Consider the following 15,693-nt stretch of genomic DNA (forward strand, 5'->3'; position numbering starts at 1 on the left):
GGTGTGAACATAACAGTTAATACAGTGGATCAGAAGAAATAACTGTCTCTTCTCAGCATGAGAGAATAGTAGTGGATGTCTTAGACGTGGTATGAGTAGCCTTACATTAGGCAATCCTAGGACATACTCTCTACAGAATTTGCCAAATTACTATGTCACATGCTAAAATGGAGTTACCTAAAATACTGCTTGGTTTAACCAAAAAAAAATCAGTGCAAGCCTTAATCACAGGCAGTATGAGAGATGATATAAGCTGACTGATATACGAAGGCCATGACCTTGGTTTCTTCTGATTATGGGACTCTGGTAGGCACTTTTCCATTTTTCTTAGTTGTCAGAATAGTTTCACTGTCTATGTATGGTGGCAGGTTTTCTTTGTAGAAGGTACATCATCTTTCAGGTTGGATCAAATGCATCTCTGTGACTTATTAGAGAGGACCCTTTGCACAGGTCAAGTTCAAACTAGATTTGATTGTTAATGATGTTGGATTTGTGTCTTTGGGTGAGTTTGAATCATGACATTTGCTTTACCTTAAGAGTCAACTTATATGCATAGCTGTGAAGTACGATTGTCAAATATGAGCAGTTTGATTTGCAGAGAAGAATCTCTCTTCTGGTTCTCTGCACCATAGAGGTCTACACACTGTATAATATAAAGGAGCAGAAAATACACAAAAATGGAGATCAGAACATTTTCTTTAGTAAAAGATTGCAGATACTAAGTAGCAGTGAGCTTCATAAAAGCAAGCCCTCATTGGATCAAAGTCAGTTTAGATAAGGGCAGTTCAAGGTCACAGAGGGAGCTGCCCAGCAGGACTATTTGCATAAAAAATTACTGACAGAAATAGGCCAGTGAGGCAGCCCTGGCATTTTGATCTCTTGGCCTTTGTCATGGAGATTCCTAGTTGAGAAGGGAGGAAGGCCAGTGTCCCAGATAATGATTAACTGTTTTAATGGCATTCATTCATTCATTCCACACTAACTACTCATGCAGAAAAAAGGGTTATGTAAAATGACATTAGAAGAAAATCATTTGTAATCGTTGCATCAGGCTGCACTTTGAGGAGACATTAGGAGTAAATCCATGGCGTGGTAGGCTTATGCTTTATCTTCTGATATTTACTGAGTTTACTGGTGCATGAAAAGCTTTCAGCAAGAATAGCAGATGGGATGGACCTTTCATAGTTAATGCTATCTACCAGGTTATTACTTCTATATATTGATAGTGAAGTAATCTCCAAGATATCACCCTACAAATATAGATTATTTAAATGTTTGTAACAAAAAAAACCTATAACATAGAGAAGCTACGTTCATGAATAGTTTATTTTGTACCCATATGGCTGGAGTCTTTAGATGCTTTTTTAAGCCTTAAGTAATAAGAAAACAGAGGGTTTATAAAATACAGGTTTCATTTTTTGTTTGGCTTTGGAAAGAAGTAAAGTTATGTAGAGTTGTAATCTGACCAGTAAGTATTCGGTTTAATTTCTGTCCTTAAATGTGACCTTTTCTATTAGCTAAACAAAAGGAAATGTCATGGTGGAGATTGGGTGTGGGGGAGCTGGCTTAGGAGGGAACGCAGAGCAGGAGAGGTTGGGGTCACATGCCTGATAAGACTCTTAAAGATTCTTGTACACTACAACAGGAAAACTTGGTATCTTTGTGTTCCTGCCAACTAAGTTCTTATGTGAAATTGTTTCCTGATGAGGTAAAGGTTTTCAGATTGCATTCATCTTCTATTAGTGAGATTAGGTACTAGAGTTAAAAGATAACATACAGATAACACTTTGCAGTGCCATTAGATTTTCAGCTTGCTACATGAATCTCTCTTAGCAGCTAAAAACTTCACTTGTTCAATAGTGAAAAGTATACCAGCCACAGAATGTCAAGCATAATTTGTTAGGTAGCTGAGTTATTCTTGTCTTCTGCTGTATGTTTAACTTTTGGATTAGAATGAGACACCTATTGAAGGAGTGTTTAAATGCTGTTTGCTTACTAATTTAGCCATATAAATCACTACAGTGCTCTGGTGAGCATGCTCAATTTTGTGTCAACATCTTAGCTGGCTTTTATTTTCAAAACTGAAAATAATAGAAGATGTTATTTATCTTTTTGTATAAAAAGTAAGTGCCTTGAATTCAAGGTACATTTTAATAGAATTTCAAAATAAGAATACTAATAATAGCCTAAATCATAATTGTTGAAGTTGGAGGGGTACCATTCAATAGAGGAAGGTATAAAATTCTTCAGTAGGCATTTTAGCAGACTATTTTGGAATTTGAATCATTTAAATCAATCTCTAGCATGACACTTTTTTTTGTAACTATATGTTCTCATTACACTGCACCTTACAAAGACCAAATAAAATAATCATATCATTTTCAGAGTGAAGTTATGGTTCATTTTAAGGCCTAGCTGGCCAAATAACAAAACAGTAACATAATGGTCTTGATTCTCTTGACAGCTGTATTATACTAGCATGCTAGATGCAGAGTTCTCTAACAAACAAGAGCTGACTGAAGATAGTGACCTGTTGGGATTTTGTAGCAGCATCACAGTGTAGGCTTCCATTGACATCAGCTTTGAAAACAGATTTAATATATATAAAATTCTACATGATGGGAGGCAGAGGAAAGTATCATTTGTAGGATTTATTTCTGCTTTTAGGAGCCATATCCAAAGTGGAGGTGATTTCTATGGCTGAAGACTATGCATTTCTCATGTTCAAAACTAATCAGAATAGATGATTCTTCCAGTAAATTAAACCCACATATTTTTGCCCAAAGAGATTATGCAAATATTTTTGTGGGTTCTTTTTTCTTGTCTACTCTATTTATTTATGATAGAAAGAATAAGTGAAAAACTAAGATGGCTTAAAAAGTGATTTACACAGTACTGTTAGATGAAGATGAGGAGCTCTCATTGTAAGGCATGGATGAGAATTATACAAATTATTGGATTTTTTTTTTTTTTACTATTTCCCTGTTTCCCCCCACTTTTGTCACAAATCATACTGTTTTTCATGCCATTTATTGTTGGATGTGTCACTTGTTAGTCTTCCTTCACCCTCCTTTCTGGTGAGAGTGAATTTAGTAAAATTAATGTGAAACACACATTTAAACCCATAGCTGAAGGGTGTTCAAAATAAGGTGACCCTGCAAGTGTGATCAGATTCATAAAAAAATAGTTGTGGAAGAATTCTGTGGTTTCTGTATATTTTAAAGGCATTGTGGTCATTCTTCTGGAGACTATTCAGGAAAAGACAGTGGGTTGAGTAGTAGATGAACATGAGAAAGATTTAAAACCAATTCCTATAATGAGTTTTACAAAATATTACTAATTTCTTTGAAATCTGGGGCATTCTTCTGTGCTTTTTTAGAGTCAATGAGAAGGAAATGCATGGAACTCTAAAAGTAATAGATTGTTCTTTCACCTTGGTGTTTTTTAGCCACAATTCATACATCCCTCGTTTGAAGCTGTACTAACTCTTACTAGACATGGCCTCTGTTGTAGTTATTCTTATCCAGTGAATGAATCTTTATGTGTGTGTGAAAAATAAAAGCATACACATATGCTCACATATTTCATCTATTAGCTTTAAACATGAAAAAATCCCATCTGCCTGTTCCACTGATTTCAGTGGAGTGTGCTAAATCTTTCTTTGCATTATATAAACCTAAAGAACGTTTTGAATTTGAACAGCTAAACACCATACTGTAATTTTCTGTTCGAAGCAGAATCATATCCTCCAATTGTCTTGAAGAGATTGGCAGGTTCTCCTTTAGTGAATATTTTTCCTGAGTTTATTTTTGGAAGTGGATGTAGATTTGGGAATGCAATAGGTGAAGGTCTCGTATCTCTGTCAGATCTTTGCCATATTGCTTTAAGTGAACACTGCTGGGAGGGACTAGTTTAGCAATACACAAATGTGCCTATCCAGCTGGTGGATGTAGTATCTGGTGGCCCTGTCTGTCCCCTGGGGATAGTGGGGCATCTGTGAAAGGGGGGAGGGGTCTGGGAGAAAAGGAGGAGGAAAGAGAGATAAATCAGCAACCTATTTTCTTGTATTTAGAGCAGAAATAAAATAGCCAGGTGGAATAGATACTGAGGTTGCGTCTTCCTGCCTCGTTTATGATGCTCAGGGTTTAATTTGCCCTGCAAGATTACAGTAATATGAGCAAGTCATTTCTTTTTCAAACGTAATATTCCAGCAGCAAGGAGGAATATATTGATTTAAGCAAAATAAAATTATATTTATGCAATTTTAATTTATTTTTAATTCAGCATTCAGAAAACTGTCAGACCTAATTCTCACCAATTTCCATCTTTCAGACAAAACCAGGACCAATAAAGATGGCTAGTTCTCACTCCGAGCACTCCGCTTTAGTGTACTGCTACAACTGTTCCCAGGAAGGACATTTTGGATATGTAAGTCTTAGTAATGTCTGCTTCAGTGTTGAATATATCTGGGGTGTGCAAATTCTCATCTCTGCCATGGTCTATGGCTGGAGAAAAAAGCTGAAAGAATCAGGCTAATGCTATAAAAAGAGCCACTCTAACGGAATGTTTGTGAGTTTGTAGCATTGATAGAATCATTGGAGGCCAGTTTAAAGTGATCTCACCCATCTAATTTAAAAATTACTTTAAAAAATGTACTGTCTCAGCTTTTTGTTGATTTGTTTTTTAAAACCTAAGTTAAAGTGAGACTGTTTCCAAAAGAGGATATTCATTGGAAAATAGTTGCTGAACAGACCTCTTTTCTCTCCATTTTTCCTGTGGCTCATGGGATGAAGTATTAGATCATTGCTGCCATGTTCAATATTGTATAAATTCTTTCACCAGAATCAGCCTGACTGCTTGAAATTTGTTTGTTCAGACTATGACTGATGAAATCTGTTTAGGAATTCCCCATTTCCCTGCGTTAGAGAATCATTATTTCTAACTTCTTATTTTAATTCATCACCTGAATTAAGTTAAACCTCATCCTTCCTAATAGTACAAACCTTGGTGATGATGAATACTGTAAGCCTTAAGTGGTTTCAGTAGAATTTGGAGGTGTCTTGCACCCTGTGGTATGGAGTATTGGTGTTTGTCTTGATTGCTAGCCTCCTGTCATGACAAGTGCAGCCCTAAGATCTAAAAACAAAGATCTAAAAACAAACAAAATGTTAGAAGATTCTAACAAAGATCTGCAAAGATCTAAAACAAGCAAATGTTAGTCTTTTTTTTCTTTTTTTTTTAATGGAGTAAGCCTAAGAGCCACTAGTACTTAGAAAATGATTTCCTCATGCACTGAATGATATGGTTATGTTTTTGTACAGCTTAGAGAAAGCAAATTTCCAGTAAATTCCTTCCTTCCTTTCCTGCCTGCTCTGTATGTCTACTCTTATAGCTACTGAAGCTGTATCACTAAAGCTTGCTGCCGTTTTTAACCTTGCTATTAGAAAAGGACATGTCCATTCCTAAATACTTAATCTATGTGGGGAATAGTAGGGCAGGTAGGGCAGTTTGTTTCTCTTGGCAGAGCTGTAAAATGAAGGGAAGAGTTTTAAAACTAAAGTTTCCTTGAAGCCAAATTAAGATTTCTCTGAATAGTGCATTGTGACTATGGTGTACCTGCTGCTACATTCTGGACACATTAGAGCCTTGACAGGTGGGTTGGAAGGCCCAGGAAATAAGCAGCTGTTACAGACCTACATAATGCTACCTGAAAGAGGAGCATCTGTGAGCAGCCTAGTGTTATCTGTAGGCACCACAGGCACTACCTTGGCAATAGTACAAGAGTCTGAATCTTAGACTTCATGTGCAAGATATCTGTTTAAGACATAGCTATACATCTGGTGACAGTGCGATACCTCAACACTTCAGTCATGTCATACCTTGTTCTGTCCAGTGTTTGAGAACATAGTTAAGAAAACCTTCAATGAGGAAAGCATTGAAACTGATTACATTTCTGTAGACAAGCAGAATAAAGCCCATATGAGTAATACATACATTACAATGAGCATATAAAATAAAACTGAATAGAGAGGCTTGAAAAAAGAGAATGATTGTTGACAATTCGTAAGGAACGTAAATTGTCAAAAAACAACATTCAAGGAAGGCAGCCACACATGGTTACAATTAAGGCTGCAGTAAAAATATTTAATGAAAATGTAGGAGGAGTCAATAGCAGTTACTCAGATGAAAAAGGCAGAAAAGGTATAAAAACAGTTAAGGATTAAAATGATTCAGGGACAACATTCTATGACTATCAGAGTTTAAGAAGATAAGATGGTATTTTCCTAGTGTACAGGAGCACAAATAACCTGAAAAATGACTGAATGAATATGGTAGAAGTCAATAATAACACAGAAGAGCAGAAATACTCCACAGATCTTTCTATATGCATATGGAAGAATATACACGTAACACATTTGGTTAATATAATAATGATTGAATATCTGCCTTCAAATCACTGAAGCACTTTTTCTGTTCAAAAATGGCCAAACAAATTAGACTAGAGGCCTGCATGTGCATCTTTATCATGATCCAGCTGGACTGGAAATATATTCAAGATTTGCAACTCTTACTAGCTAAGAAAACTGTGGTAATAATCACTGTCCTTCTTCATGCAATGGGCAGCCCTGTCAGAGCTTGAAAGATCTTACAATTAAAAGAAAAGAAAGTTTCTAAAAAATTGTTAATCTGTAGAAATTACTTCTAATGATAAACATCTCTAACATTACCTTCACATCAACATCTTAGCTTTCCTGTCTCTATACCTCAGGATCCATGTGCCATTGCCTCTATTAAACAGTTAAAGCAGTCAATAAATTGATCAGCAAGACTGGGATTGGTTTTGCATAGGCTCATTTCAATCAGTGCTTCTCACTGGAATCTCTCTCTTCTATGGTAACATTAAAACTAGCCAAAGAATACCTGAAATTCCATTTCTTTGCTAGAGATCTAGGGAGACCATTCCAAAAAACTCAGGCAACAGCAAAAAATTGTTAAATCCAAGAGTTAACGGGACCAGTTCTGGTTAGAAAGTCATTGTGGACCACTCACTGTTGTTTGCAGAAAAGGAAATAATTAAGACATAAGCTGGCAAAGGTTCCAGCACCTGACAGTTCTACTTCCTGAGTTTGGTGTATTATTTATTAAAACAAGAGTATTTTTAAATCTAAAGTCCATTAGAGAGTTCATAAAGAGAAGAATTTATTTTCTTTAGTAGACTTAACATTTTATTCCTTTTCAAAACATTGTCTCTTAGGATCCTAACAAAAACATGGTCATTTTAAGGGATATCCTGATAGAAAGGTTTAGAAATAAAAAGTTAATCAAGAACAGCCCATTGCCGTATGCAACTTGCAGCAGCAAGTTTTTAAGGCAGCAGGGATAAGGAAGTAGACAGTATCTGCAGATGTGCCTTGCATTCACATCCCAATATGCCAATCAAACAGAAAATTTCTCCTGTGGGTTGATAGCAGGCTATGTTTTCCATCCTCTGTGTGTTACCTCCAGAATGTCCCAAGAGTATTTAACAGTACAAAGTGTATGGCAGTAGTGGCAGCTTACTTGAGAGGAAGGGATATAGAAAAGTGTGTTTTGGGCACTGTTGAATTGATTTTTTCAATGCAGTGAAGTTAAAAAGAGGGAAAGAGGAGTGCTGATTTTGGTGGCATGTGCATTTCATTCCCTAAGGCTTTTCTGTCAGCATATTAACAAAATAAAAAATAGTGAAAGGTCCATGTGTGTGTAGAACAAGCCTTAGACTTAATGCAGCATCTGTGTAAGTTTCACAGGTATTAAACAACAATGAATGTGTCTTTGCATACTCCTGTGTAAAGCAGATCCATGTTACTTTCAATACCCTATTTGGCAATGTTTAAGGGTAGTATTTTCTTCCATTTATTCAATATAGTCAGACAACGTTTTGTCCTGCCTAAAGGCCATTCTTAGATTTTGCTCATCTGAAACACAGGTGTTTGAAGTGTCATTTTTCTGTTGTGCTTCTCTGTCCTCTAAATCTGAGGGAGTTAAATGGAGAAACTGAGGGAGGTAAGAGAGATGTCTTTGGGGGAAATCCTAGGTGCTTAAGCTGTTTAGCTGTAAAATCTGTTTGGCCTTCCTGGATATGCAGCTTAGAGGAGTGTCTGCTGAGAATAAGGAGTAGACTTAAATGGCCCCTCCTAGGTCTCTTTCAGCCTGATATTGCAGCCATGAAAAGGCTGGAGTCCTGAGACTTAGGTAAATTCCAGCTACAAATTCCAGTGTTACTCTGAGCTCCTTTGACTGTGTGGAGACAAGCTTTTTATCACATAACTAACAATACCCTTTTGGAGGTCACCTCAGCTAATTACCTGATTCTTCACTTAATTTCAGCCAAACAAAGACCAAATGCAAGCTGAGAAACATGAAATACCTATGGAATACGTTTCTGATGTATTAGGGAAAGGTAGGGCTAGAGGTTCTGGATGGAAGGAGTAATAAATGCAGGAAAGAAAGTTGCTTAACATGTGGTGTAGACATCAGGGTGAGTGAAAGCTCCTGAGAGTTTTTACTACAAGGCCCAGAGGTCATTAGATTTGGGCAATGTTCCAGAAGTAGGTCATATTGGTAAACTAAACAGTTAACAAGCAATTTGCAAGGAAAACAAAGTATCAATATCACATGGTACCTGAAAAAGAACAGAATCCTACCAGGCATCGCAAGTTTAGTTAGCCTGACTCACAAGGCATTGCTAAAACTTAATATGTACAATGCTGAATAAATTCACATTACTGGATCAAGTATTTGAGAAATAAACTTACATATTCATTATGTAAGCCATTCACAACCAGTCTGGTCCTCTGCCAACAGCCAGTGGTTTGTGGTTCTCTTCCTCTTCCCCACAAATCTGATACATTTGCATGGCAAAATCTTCTGCAGGATTTGTTTTGGTTTCGTATCTAAGAGAAAATTGTGTATGGTCAGACATACAACTCTGACCTCAGATGAGTTGTGTGAGGAGGCTGCTGCCTCTAGCTACTCATCACTTACCTTCTTCTTCCCTTATTTGCTCCTCCTACCCTTTGAGTCTGCCATCTTTCTTTACATGGAGTCCCCTCAAATGATCCAGGTTTAAAAAAGCTCTTTTACGTTAAGTATTTGTCTTTTGAAAAGCCAGGGCTACTGCCCATACAAGTAGTTGTGCTGGGAGACTGGAGGGGGCAGTAAGAATCAGCTAAACCAGGTAGCAGGAGAGCTTGGCTCAGCTGCAGACAGAACAGCACTTCTCCTCAGATTCAATTTGGCATTTGCATTGTATTTACCTGCTGTTCACCTAATTCTAGTTGTCTGCTTTTATGAGTGCTACATATCTGTAATAATTGAGGGAAAATATGGGACTCCTTGCATTTGCTGCAAGAGGACTACCATTTAGCTCATTTAATGTTTATGTGTTTCTGTCTGTACAGGAAGTATTATTGGAAATGAATAAAATTACAAAATAAATGAAAATAAAATAAAAAATAAAATTATTAATTAAATGAATGAAATTATCAGTGTTTTAAGAATTGTTGGCCACACATAGGTACAGCACTTGCTTTCAGTGGAGGAACCCTGATTTACACATACAGAGGATTCAGTCTGCAGAATCTAATACATTTCCTTTGCCCTAAGGTCATGATTCAACTAAATCTAGTGACTTGAAATGTGTTTTGCAGGAGTGCTCAGAGAGGCGGATGCATGGGAATATTTTCCCTACTTCTCCATTCATCTACTACTATGATGATGAATATGACATCAAGAGAAGAGCTAACAGACTAAAAAGAAAGGTTGCAGGTACAGTATGTTTTGAGAGAGTTCTTGCCTGCCTCTCAGTTCTTTGAAATACTTTCTTCTATGCTTGCTAATTTTTGAAATATTGTAGGATTATTTTCTTGTTTTGGGAAAAGCTATAGGGATTTAAAAAGGTAGTCTAGGTTAGTAAAAGATTTATGACTTTATCTGTTCCTGTCTATTTATTGTTTCAAAGACAGTGTATGAGCACTGTCAGATGTTTTCATCCAAAACTTCATTGATATTAAAATTGATATACACAGGCAGGAAGAGAATTAAACTATAATTTGTTAGGATTCTAGTTTGTTGGCAAAAAACAAGCACTGTGAAAGAATCTATAATCAGAGTAAACAAGTTGTTTTGCTGACTCCATACCATAAGGAAAACTGTGATGGCTCAGTTTCATGTTTGTGGGTGAGTACTGAAATAAGCTGTCCTGTTTTACAGAACTACAGGAGGCTGGCCTTTTGCCAATACAGTTAGAGAGCCCATGGAAGAAAGAAAAACATGTGGAACACAGCCATAAGAAAAAGAAAAAGCCTTGGAAAGAACATGGTAAACATCATAAAGATGACAGGTGTCCCAAAAAGACTAAGAAGAAGTTCCGGGTGGACAAAGCCAGAGCAAAGAAGCACAGAAATGATGCTGAAAGAGGCCACGGAATGGAGGAGGACTTTCCTACAGGGTGTAAAAAGCAGACATCGGAGAGTGGCAAAAAATGTCACAGGTCAGTTCTCCAGGCACATGGCAGCAAGACAGAATATGCCCAGGAGATTTTGGAAGCAGCTAAAAGGAAGAAGAAAAGGAAAAAGCAGAAAGACAGTAGTCCCAATATTGATGAGAATTTATTCCTTATAAAACAGAGGAAAAAGAAATCTAAACAGAAATCCATCTGCTAATGGGGAAGTAGACAGCTAGCCATATCATTTACCAGCTCTTCCTATTGTTTATTTTTATCCCTCTTTTAACCCATACAATTTTGAATCCATTTCTGAATCGACTGATGTGCCTAAGTACCAGTCATTAAACGAACTTCTGTCTCTGTTTCCAAAAGAGTATTCATGAACATGGCATTGTTCACTTGATAGGAAGTATTTAATGTCCATAGTTGAAATGACTACATTTTTTTGGCAGTTCCAGGTTAGGCTGTAAGTTTATTTTGTTTTCTTATAGTGGGCGAGGGGCCTTTGCTGGGTTTGGTAGGATTTTATTCCTTAACTGGTGAGATATTCCTTTACCTATCAAAATGGGAACTGCTAATAGGCAAATGTGATTCCTTTGCAGCTGAGATTAAAGGAGGACTCTCACGTTAGGAGGAGTCAGGGTAGAGGAAGAGGACTGTAGATCTAAAATACATTCTGGTCAGTTACTCAGCCCTCTCTGGAGTGCCAGGAAGCACTTTTTCATTTTTCTCCCTCTTGGAGGGTGTTGTGAATTTGTTACCTTGCACTTTGGGACATGATAGTCTTTCACCTTGCAATCTGATATGGTGGCATCATGATCATTGCTACACCTTTCAGTATCAAGTGCGGATGAGCTCTGAGGGAGCCCAGTCTTTGCCCTTGCTGACTAGTACACACCGCAGGAGAAATCAGTTAAGAAAATCAAACCTACACTCAAGTTTACATCTTGAATTAAATATGTCTGTGTTTTCTATGGTGTGGAAGTTGTTTCAGAAGAAGAAAACTACATAGCAAGATAGCAGAACATGAAAAAATTATTTGATTCCAGGCATACTGTGCTAAAATGTAATAATTTAATTTTTTTAAAGACAGTTATTTTTGTACTCTGGATTTAAACAATTATGCTGTTAAAAGCTTTGTAAGAATAAATGCTTGATCAAAGGAACAGCCCAAATAAAACTTCATTTTAGAGATATCCAAAACTACAGATTTATTCTACATTTTCTTGCATTGTCAAGCAGAACTATCAAAGAAAACACTGCTTCTCTGTTGTGTGTTGAAGCTACATCAACTGTAACAAAAGATTTTCTGTTCTTGAATAGGATATGGTCTATACTATAAATACCTTTTACAGAATGTGATCTATGCTATAAATGCTTTTAGTTACAACAGAGTTAGTAACTAACAGCACATTTGCATAAAGCCACGTGTCCTTGGTTAATTCTTCCTCAGAAAATGGCTTTAGCTACTGCTGCGTGTTGAAATTGGAAAGTGTTTGTAACCTGTGCAACTGTATGTATATCTAAGGAGGGAAAATTAGCACAGTATCTACACTAGTAAAAAATTAGGGCATAGTTCTGCCAGCAGTAGTGAACACTAGGATTTTGTAGATCATATCACTTCATCTTGGAAAAGTAGAGCAAGGAGCAGAGCTAAACACTTGGGAACCTGATGCCCAGTTTCGCTTAAGTATGTTCTTGTTAGCAGCTGAACTGTTTTTTTGCTTAACTTGATGGAATACTTAACTGAAAAACTCCTAGCAGTATTGAAAAAGTAAATCAGTTTTAGCCCTGATTAAATTTTTTAATTCCACTTCCCACTAACAGAGGAACTTGTCTTTTTTCATTTGCTGTGTTTTACTTCCCTTTTTGTTTATCAATGCATGGTTCCATTTGAACAACAGTTTCCAGTAGCCTACAGCTGGATCAGCACATAGACCAGGAGAGAGAGAAAGGGAGGGAGAGTTGTTTTGAATTACATATGAGATCAACTCCAGTTCTTCTGATACATCAATTTGGTGATGTGGCCAACCCAAGCCATCATGACATAAGTAAATATCTTCAGGAGTTCTGTCATTACACCCTTTAAATAACCACCAAGAGCTTAGGAGACTATTCTTGACCTTGTATTCCCTAATACTTTCTTGGAACTATTAAGAAGGGATTCCCACGAGACTAGATTTCTCTGTCTGCAGAAAATGGACAGCTCAGACTTCAGTAATTAACACTTCTGGAAGTATGTGCTAGGTTTGTATGTACTATACACTGACCATCCTCCACAGATGGAAAATTTTCTTTCTTGCTAAAGGGTGACTATATGACTGGTCTCAGAGAATTTTATCATAGTGGCTTTTCTACCTCCAGTGACAACTAGGAAGGATGTTACTACAAAAACAGGGAATGGAGAACTCCCCTAACCTGTGGTTAGCCAGATTCTAGGGAATCTTGCTTCCCAGAATTGTTCTCCCTGCTGTCGTTCAAGCAAATACTCAGCAGCTCTTTTGTTCTTTTGGGGTTTTTTTTTGGTAATGTAAAAAGACGCAGTAAAATTGTGGCCTTATCGTTCTCTGCACTGTACAGGAGGGTGGTAAGGACTGGTCCATGCTCCGGAGAGTTTTCAGATGCTCTATGCCTCTCCCCGACTGAATAACAGGGAGTCCTCTGCCCCCTCCATAAGTACTGGAACTGCAGGATTTTCAACAATGTCAAAGAGGACCAAGGTAGAAAACTGCAAACTGCGGTAGTGTCTAGCAGAGAGAGAGATTTGAGTCCATAGTCGGTCAGTTTCTGAGGTGTTTTAAGGATGCCACGTAGTGTGTCATGAAGGAACAGGGAGAATACAGTCACTCTTAGAAATGGAGGTCAGAAGGGCATTATTTTTTTTACTACCTGAGTAACATGCTCTGGAGAGGTCCCCCATGGAGTCCTGCACAAAGCCTCTATTTCTCAATGCACTCACTCCAGCATTCTGCTCATTATTTTTGAAGGAACCCACAAGGAAATGAAAAGTACAATGCATTCCTCATCTGGCCATTATATGACGGCTCTCATGTGATGATGCTGTATTTAGCAGCGTAGCCAATGTGAGAGGAAACACTGGTAATGCAAAAGTGATATGCATGGAAATACTCAATACAGGGAAGTATAGTAACATTAATACTGTTGTGCCAGTGAGGGAGCTATAGGAAGGCTGATAAACAGGTTCAGGGGCAACACAGTAGCCACTGTGCTTAATAGGTGCAAGTCCTTTAAATTGCCTATATACAGTGTGGAATGGTATTCTGATATGAAATGAGTGAGAATTTTTCCTAACCCTTACGTCTAAAGTTAAGGTGCCTGGCTATTGTGACAGGAGTTACATCAGCTGGGAGTCCACAATGAGCTGTTTCTTAGATGTTCAGTGACTTCAGCCAACTCCATTTTACCTTGAACTCTTCTAGGGATCCTTCCAAATCCGTATGTGTTGGCAAGCACAAAAACAAGTAATCTGAATTGTCTTGGGAAGGTAATAGTGGGCATGGTATCTGTTAAAGCAAGGTAATTTATACAAGTGCTTGGGTGTAGCCCCAGAAGCCTGGCTGTAGAATGTGGTCTCTCTCTGTCACTTGTGAATATTGCAAGCACCAGATCATGTGTTTGTGAAGGAAGTATCTCTGGCTTTTCCCTCTGACTACTGCAGCTGTGCTGTCTCACAGATATCTAACCTGGCTTTTGCTCTGATGAATATCTATTGCTTCTGGTTGCAAGACTGAGCAAAAGCACAGAGAGAAAGCAGGATATTTGGGATGATGGGAAGAGGAAAAGAGGAAACAGCAAGATTTGGAAACAGATGGGAGCTGAATGAAAGAACTTTTTCTAGCAAAATAGCAGGTGAAGGCCTGGAATTAACTGGCTGGAACGTACCTCTGCAGTAAAGGTCCCAAGCTTAACATGAGGCAGCAAAGCTGTGGTAAAAGAAGCAGATACTGCACCAACAGATAAAAAGAAGTATTAACCACAAGTCCACTTAGGTCAATGCAGGTAAGGTCTCAGCTCAAATACTGACTTATCTCAGGCATTGCACTTCAAGACAGAGAAAATCTGCTGTACAGGGCCCAGAAGAGAGTTTTGAGAAGAATCAGTGTGTCCAGACAATGCATCTAGCAATTAAAGACTTAAAGGGATGAGCTTGGATTTTTTTTCTAGAGAAAAGCAGATGGTAAATAAGCTGTGATGGAAAGGGCTGTTTTTACTGTGGGGTGAGTAGGAGAAGCAGGCATAAGCTTAAATTATGGCAAGAAAAGTGCATATAAGATACTGAGACAAGAGTTTTTAAAATAGTAAAGATGGCAGAGGACTTCAGTGAGTAGTCTGGAAAGGGCATGATATCTGTTAATGCCAGTTTGAAAGGAACAGTTGAACAAACATCTGCCAAAGATGGCAAAGACAGCTGAGCAAGCAGATGTGTTGAATCAACTACTAAGGTCCTTTTCTTCTGTGGTCTCTCTGAGAAGATTTGTCCTGCTGTTCCTTCTACATGAACAGCAATGTCCTGCTCTGCTGTTGTGCAGAGTGTCAGTGAATATGTCACATGGCCAGGCACTGCTGCAATTAAGAATGGTAGAACCAGGCCACTTAGGTCCCACAGGCATATTAGACTATTTTCTCGTTTCCCAACATGGAATAGTGCTTGAGTGTCCATGGCTTAGTGCCACACATAGGATAACCACTATACTGAACTGCAGCTTGAAAACCTTCCCTCACATGGAGTGCCTTCTCACACATGGGGAAAGTAAGGTACAGTGAGACAAAAAGGATTTGTCTTTTGTCAGCAGAGCTGTAGCAGAATCTATGTTTCCAGACAGATTTCCAGACAGGAGAAGGGTCCCACTCTGTTGGATGCTATAAACACACAGATATGAGCAATCTGTGCCCCCCAAATCCTTGAATTGTACATGGACAAGTCAGGAAATCACCTGCTGGGGAATCAATATCAAACGTGTCTGGTGAGCCTCAGAAGGCTGTCAGTGGTTGTGCCTCCTATAACTGTGAATAAGTTTTCTCTCCAGCAGCAAATGAGTATTGCAGAACTAATTGCAGAAATAATAAAGTTGAGCATGTTTCTGCATTAGATAGGTAGGAGAATGACAAACAGGGTGGATGCACTTTCTACCAGCAAAAATATCATCACATTAGTTACTAATTAAAATAAAGCACTGCAGTAAAGC

The 15,693-nt window shown here is 38.0% G+C and overlaps 1 protein-coding gene across 8 annotated transcripts in view; it reads left to right on the forward strand.

Annotated features, from left to right (window-relative positions):
- The window catches only part of ZCCHC7 (zinc finger CCHC-type containing 7), a 119,708-nt gene extending 107,398 nt beyond the window's left edge, over positions 1–12,310 (forward strand). For all 8 annotated transcript variants that reach the window (XM_026099382.2, XM_026099384.2, XM_026099378.2 and 5 more), the window contains 3 exons: positions 4,333–4,428; positions 9,690–9,807; positions 10,252–12,310. In XM_026099382.2, the coding sequence (XP_025955167.1) occupies positions 4,333–4,428; positions 9,690–9,807; positions 10,252–10,703 (666 nt within the window). In that variant the 3' untranslated portion in view covers positions 10,704–12,310. The remainder of the gene's footprint in view (positions 1–4,332; positions 4,429–9,689; positions 9,808–10,251) is intronic.
- The last annotated feature ends 3,383 nt before the right edge of the window (positions 12,311–15,693 follow it).

This window comes from Dromaius novaehollandiae, chromosome Z (assembly GCF_036370855.1).
Source record: "Dromaius novaehollandiae isolate bDroNov1 chromosome Z, bDroNov1.hap1, whole genome shotgun sequence".
In the NCBI taxonomy this organism is placed as follows: Eukaryota; Metazoa; Chordata; class Aves; order Casuariiformes; family Dromaiidae; genus Dromaius; species Dromaius novaehollandiae.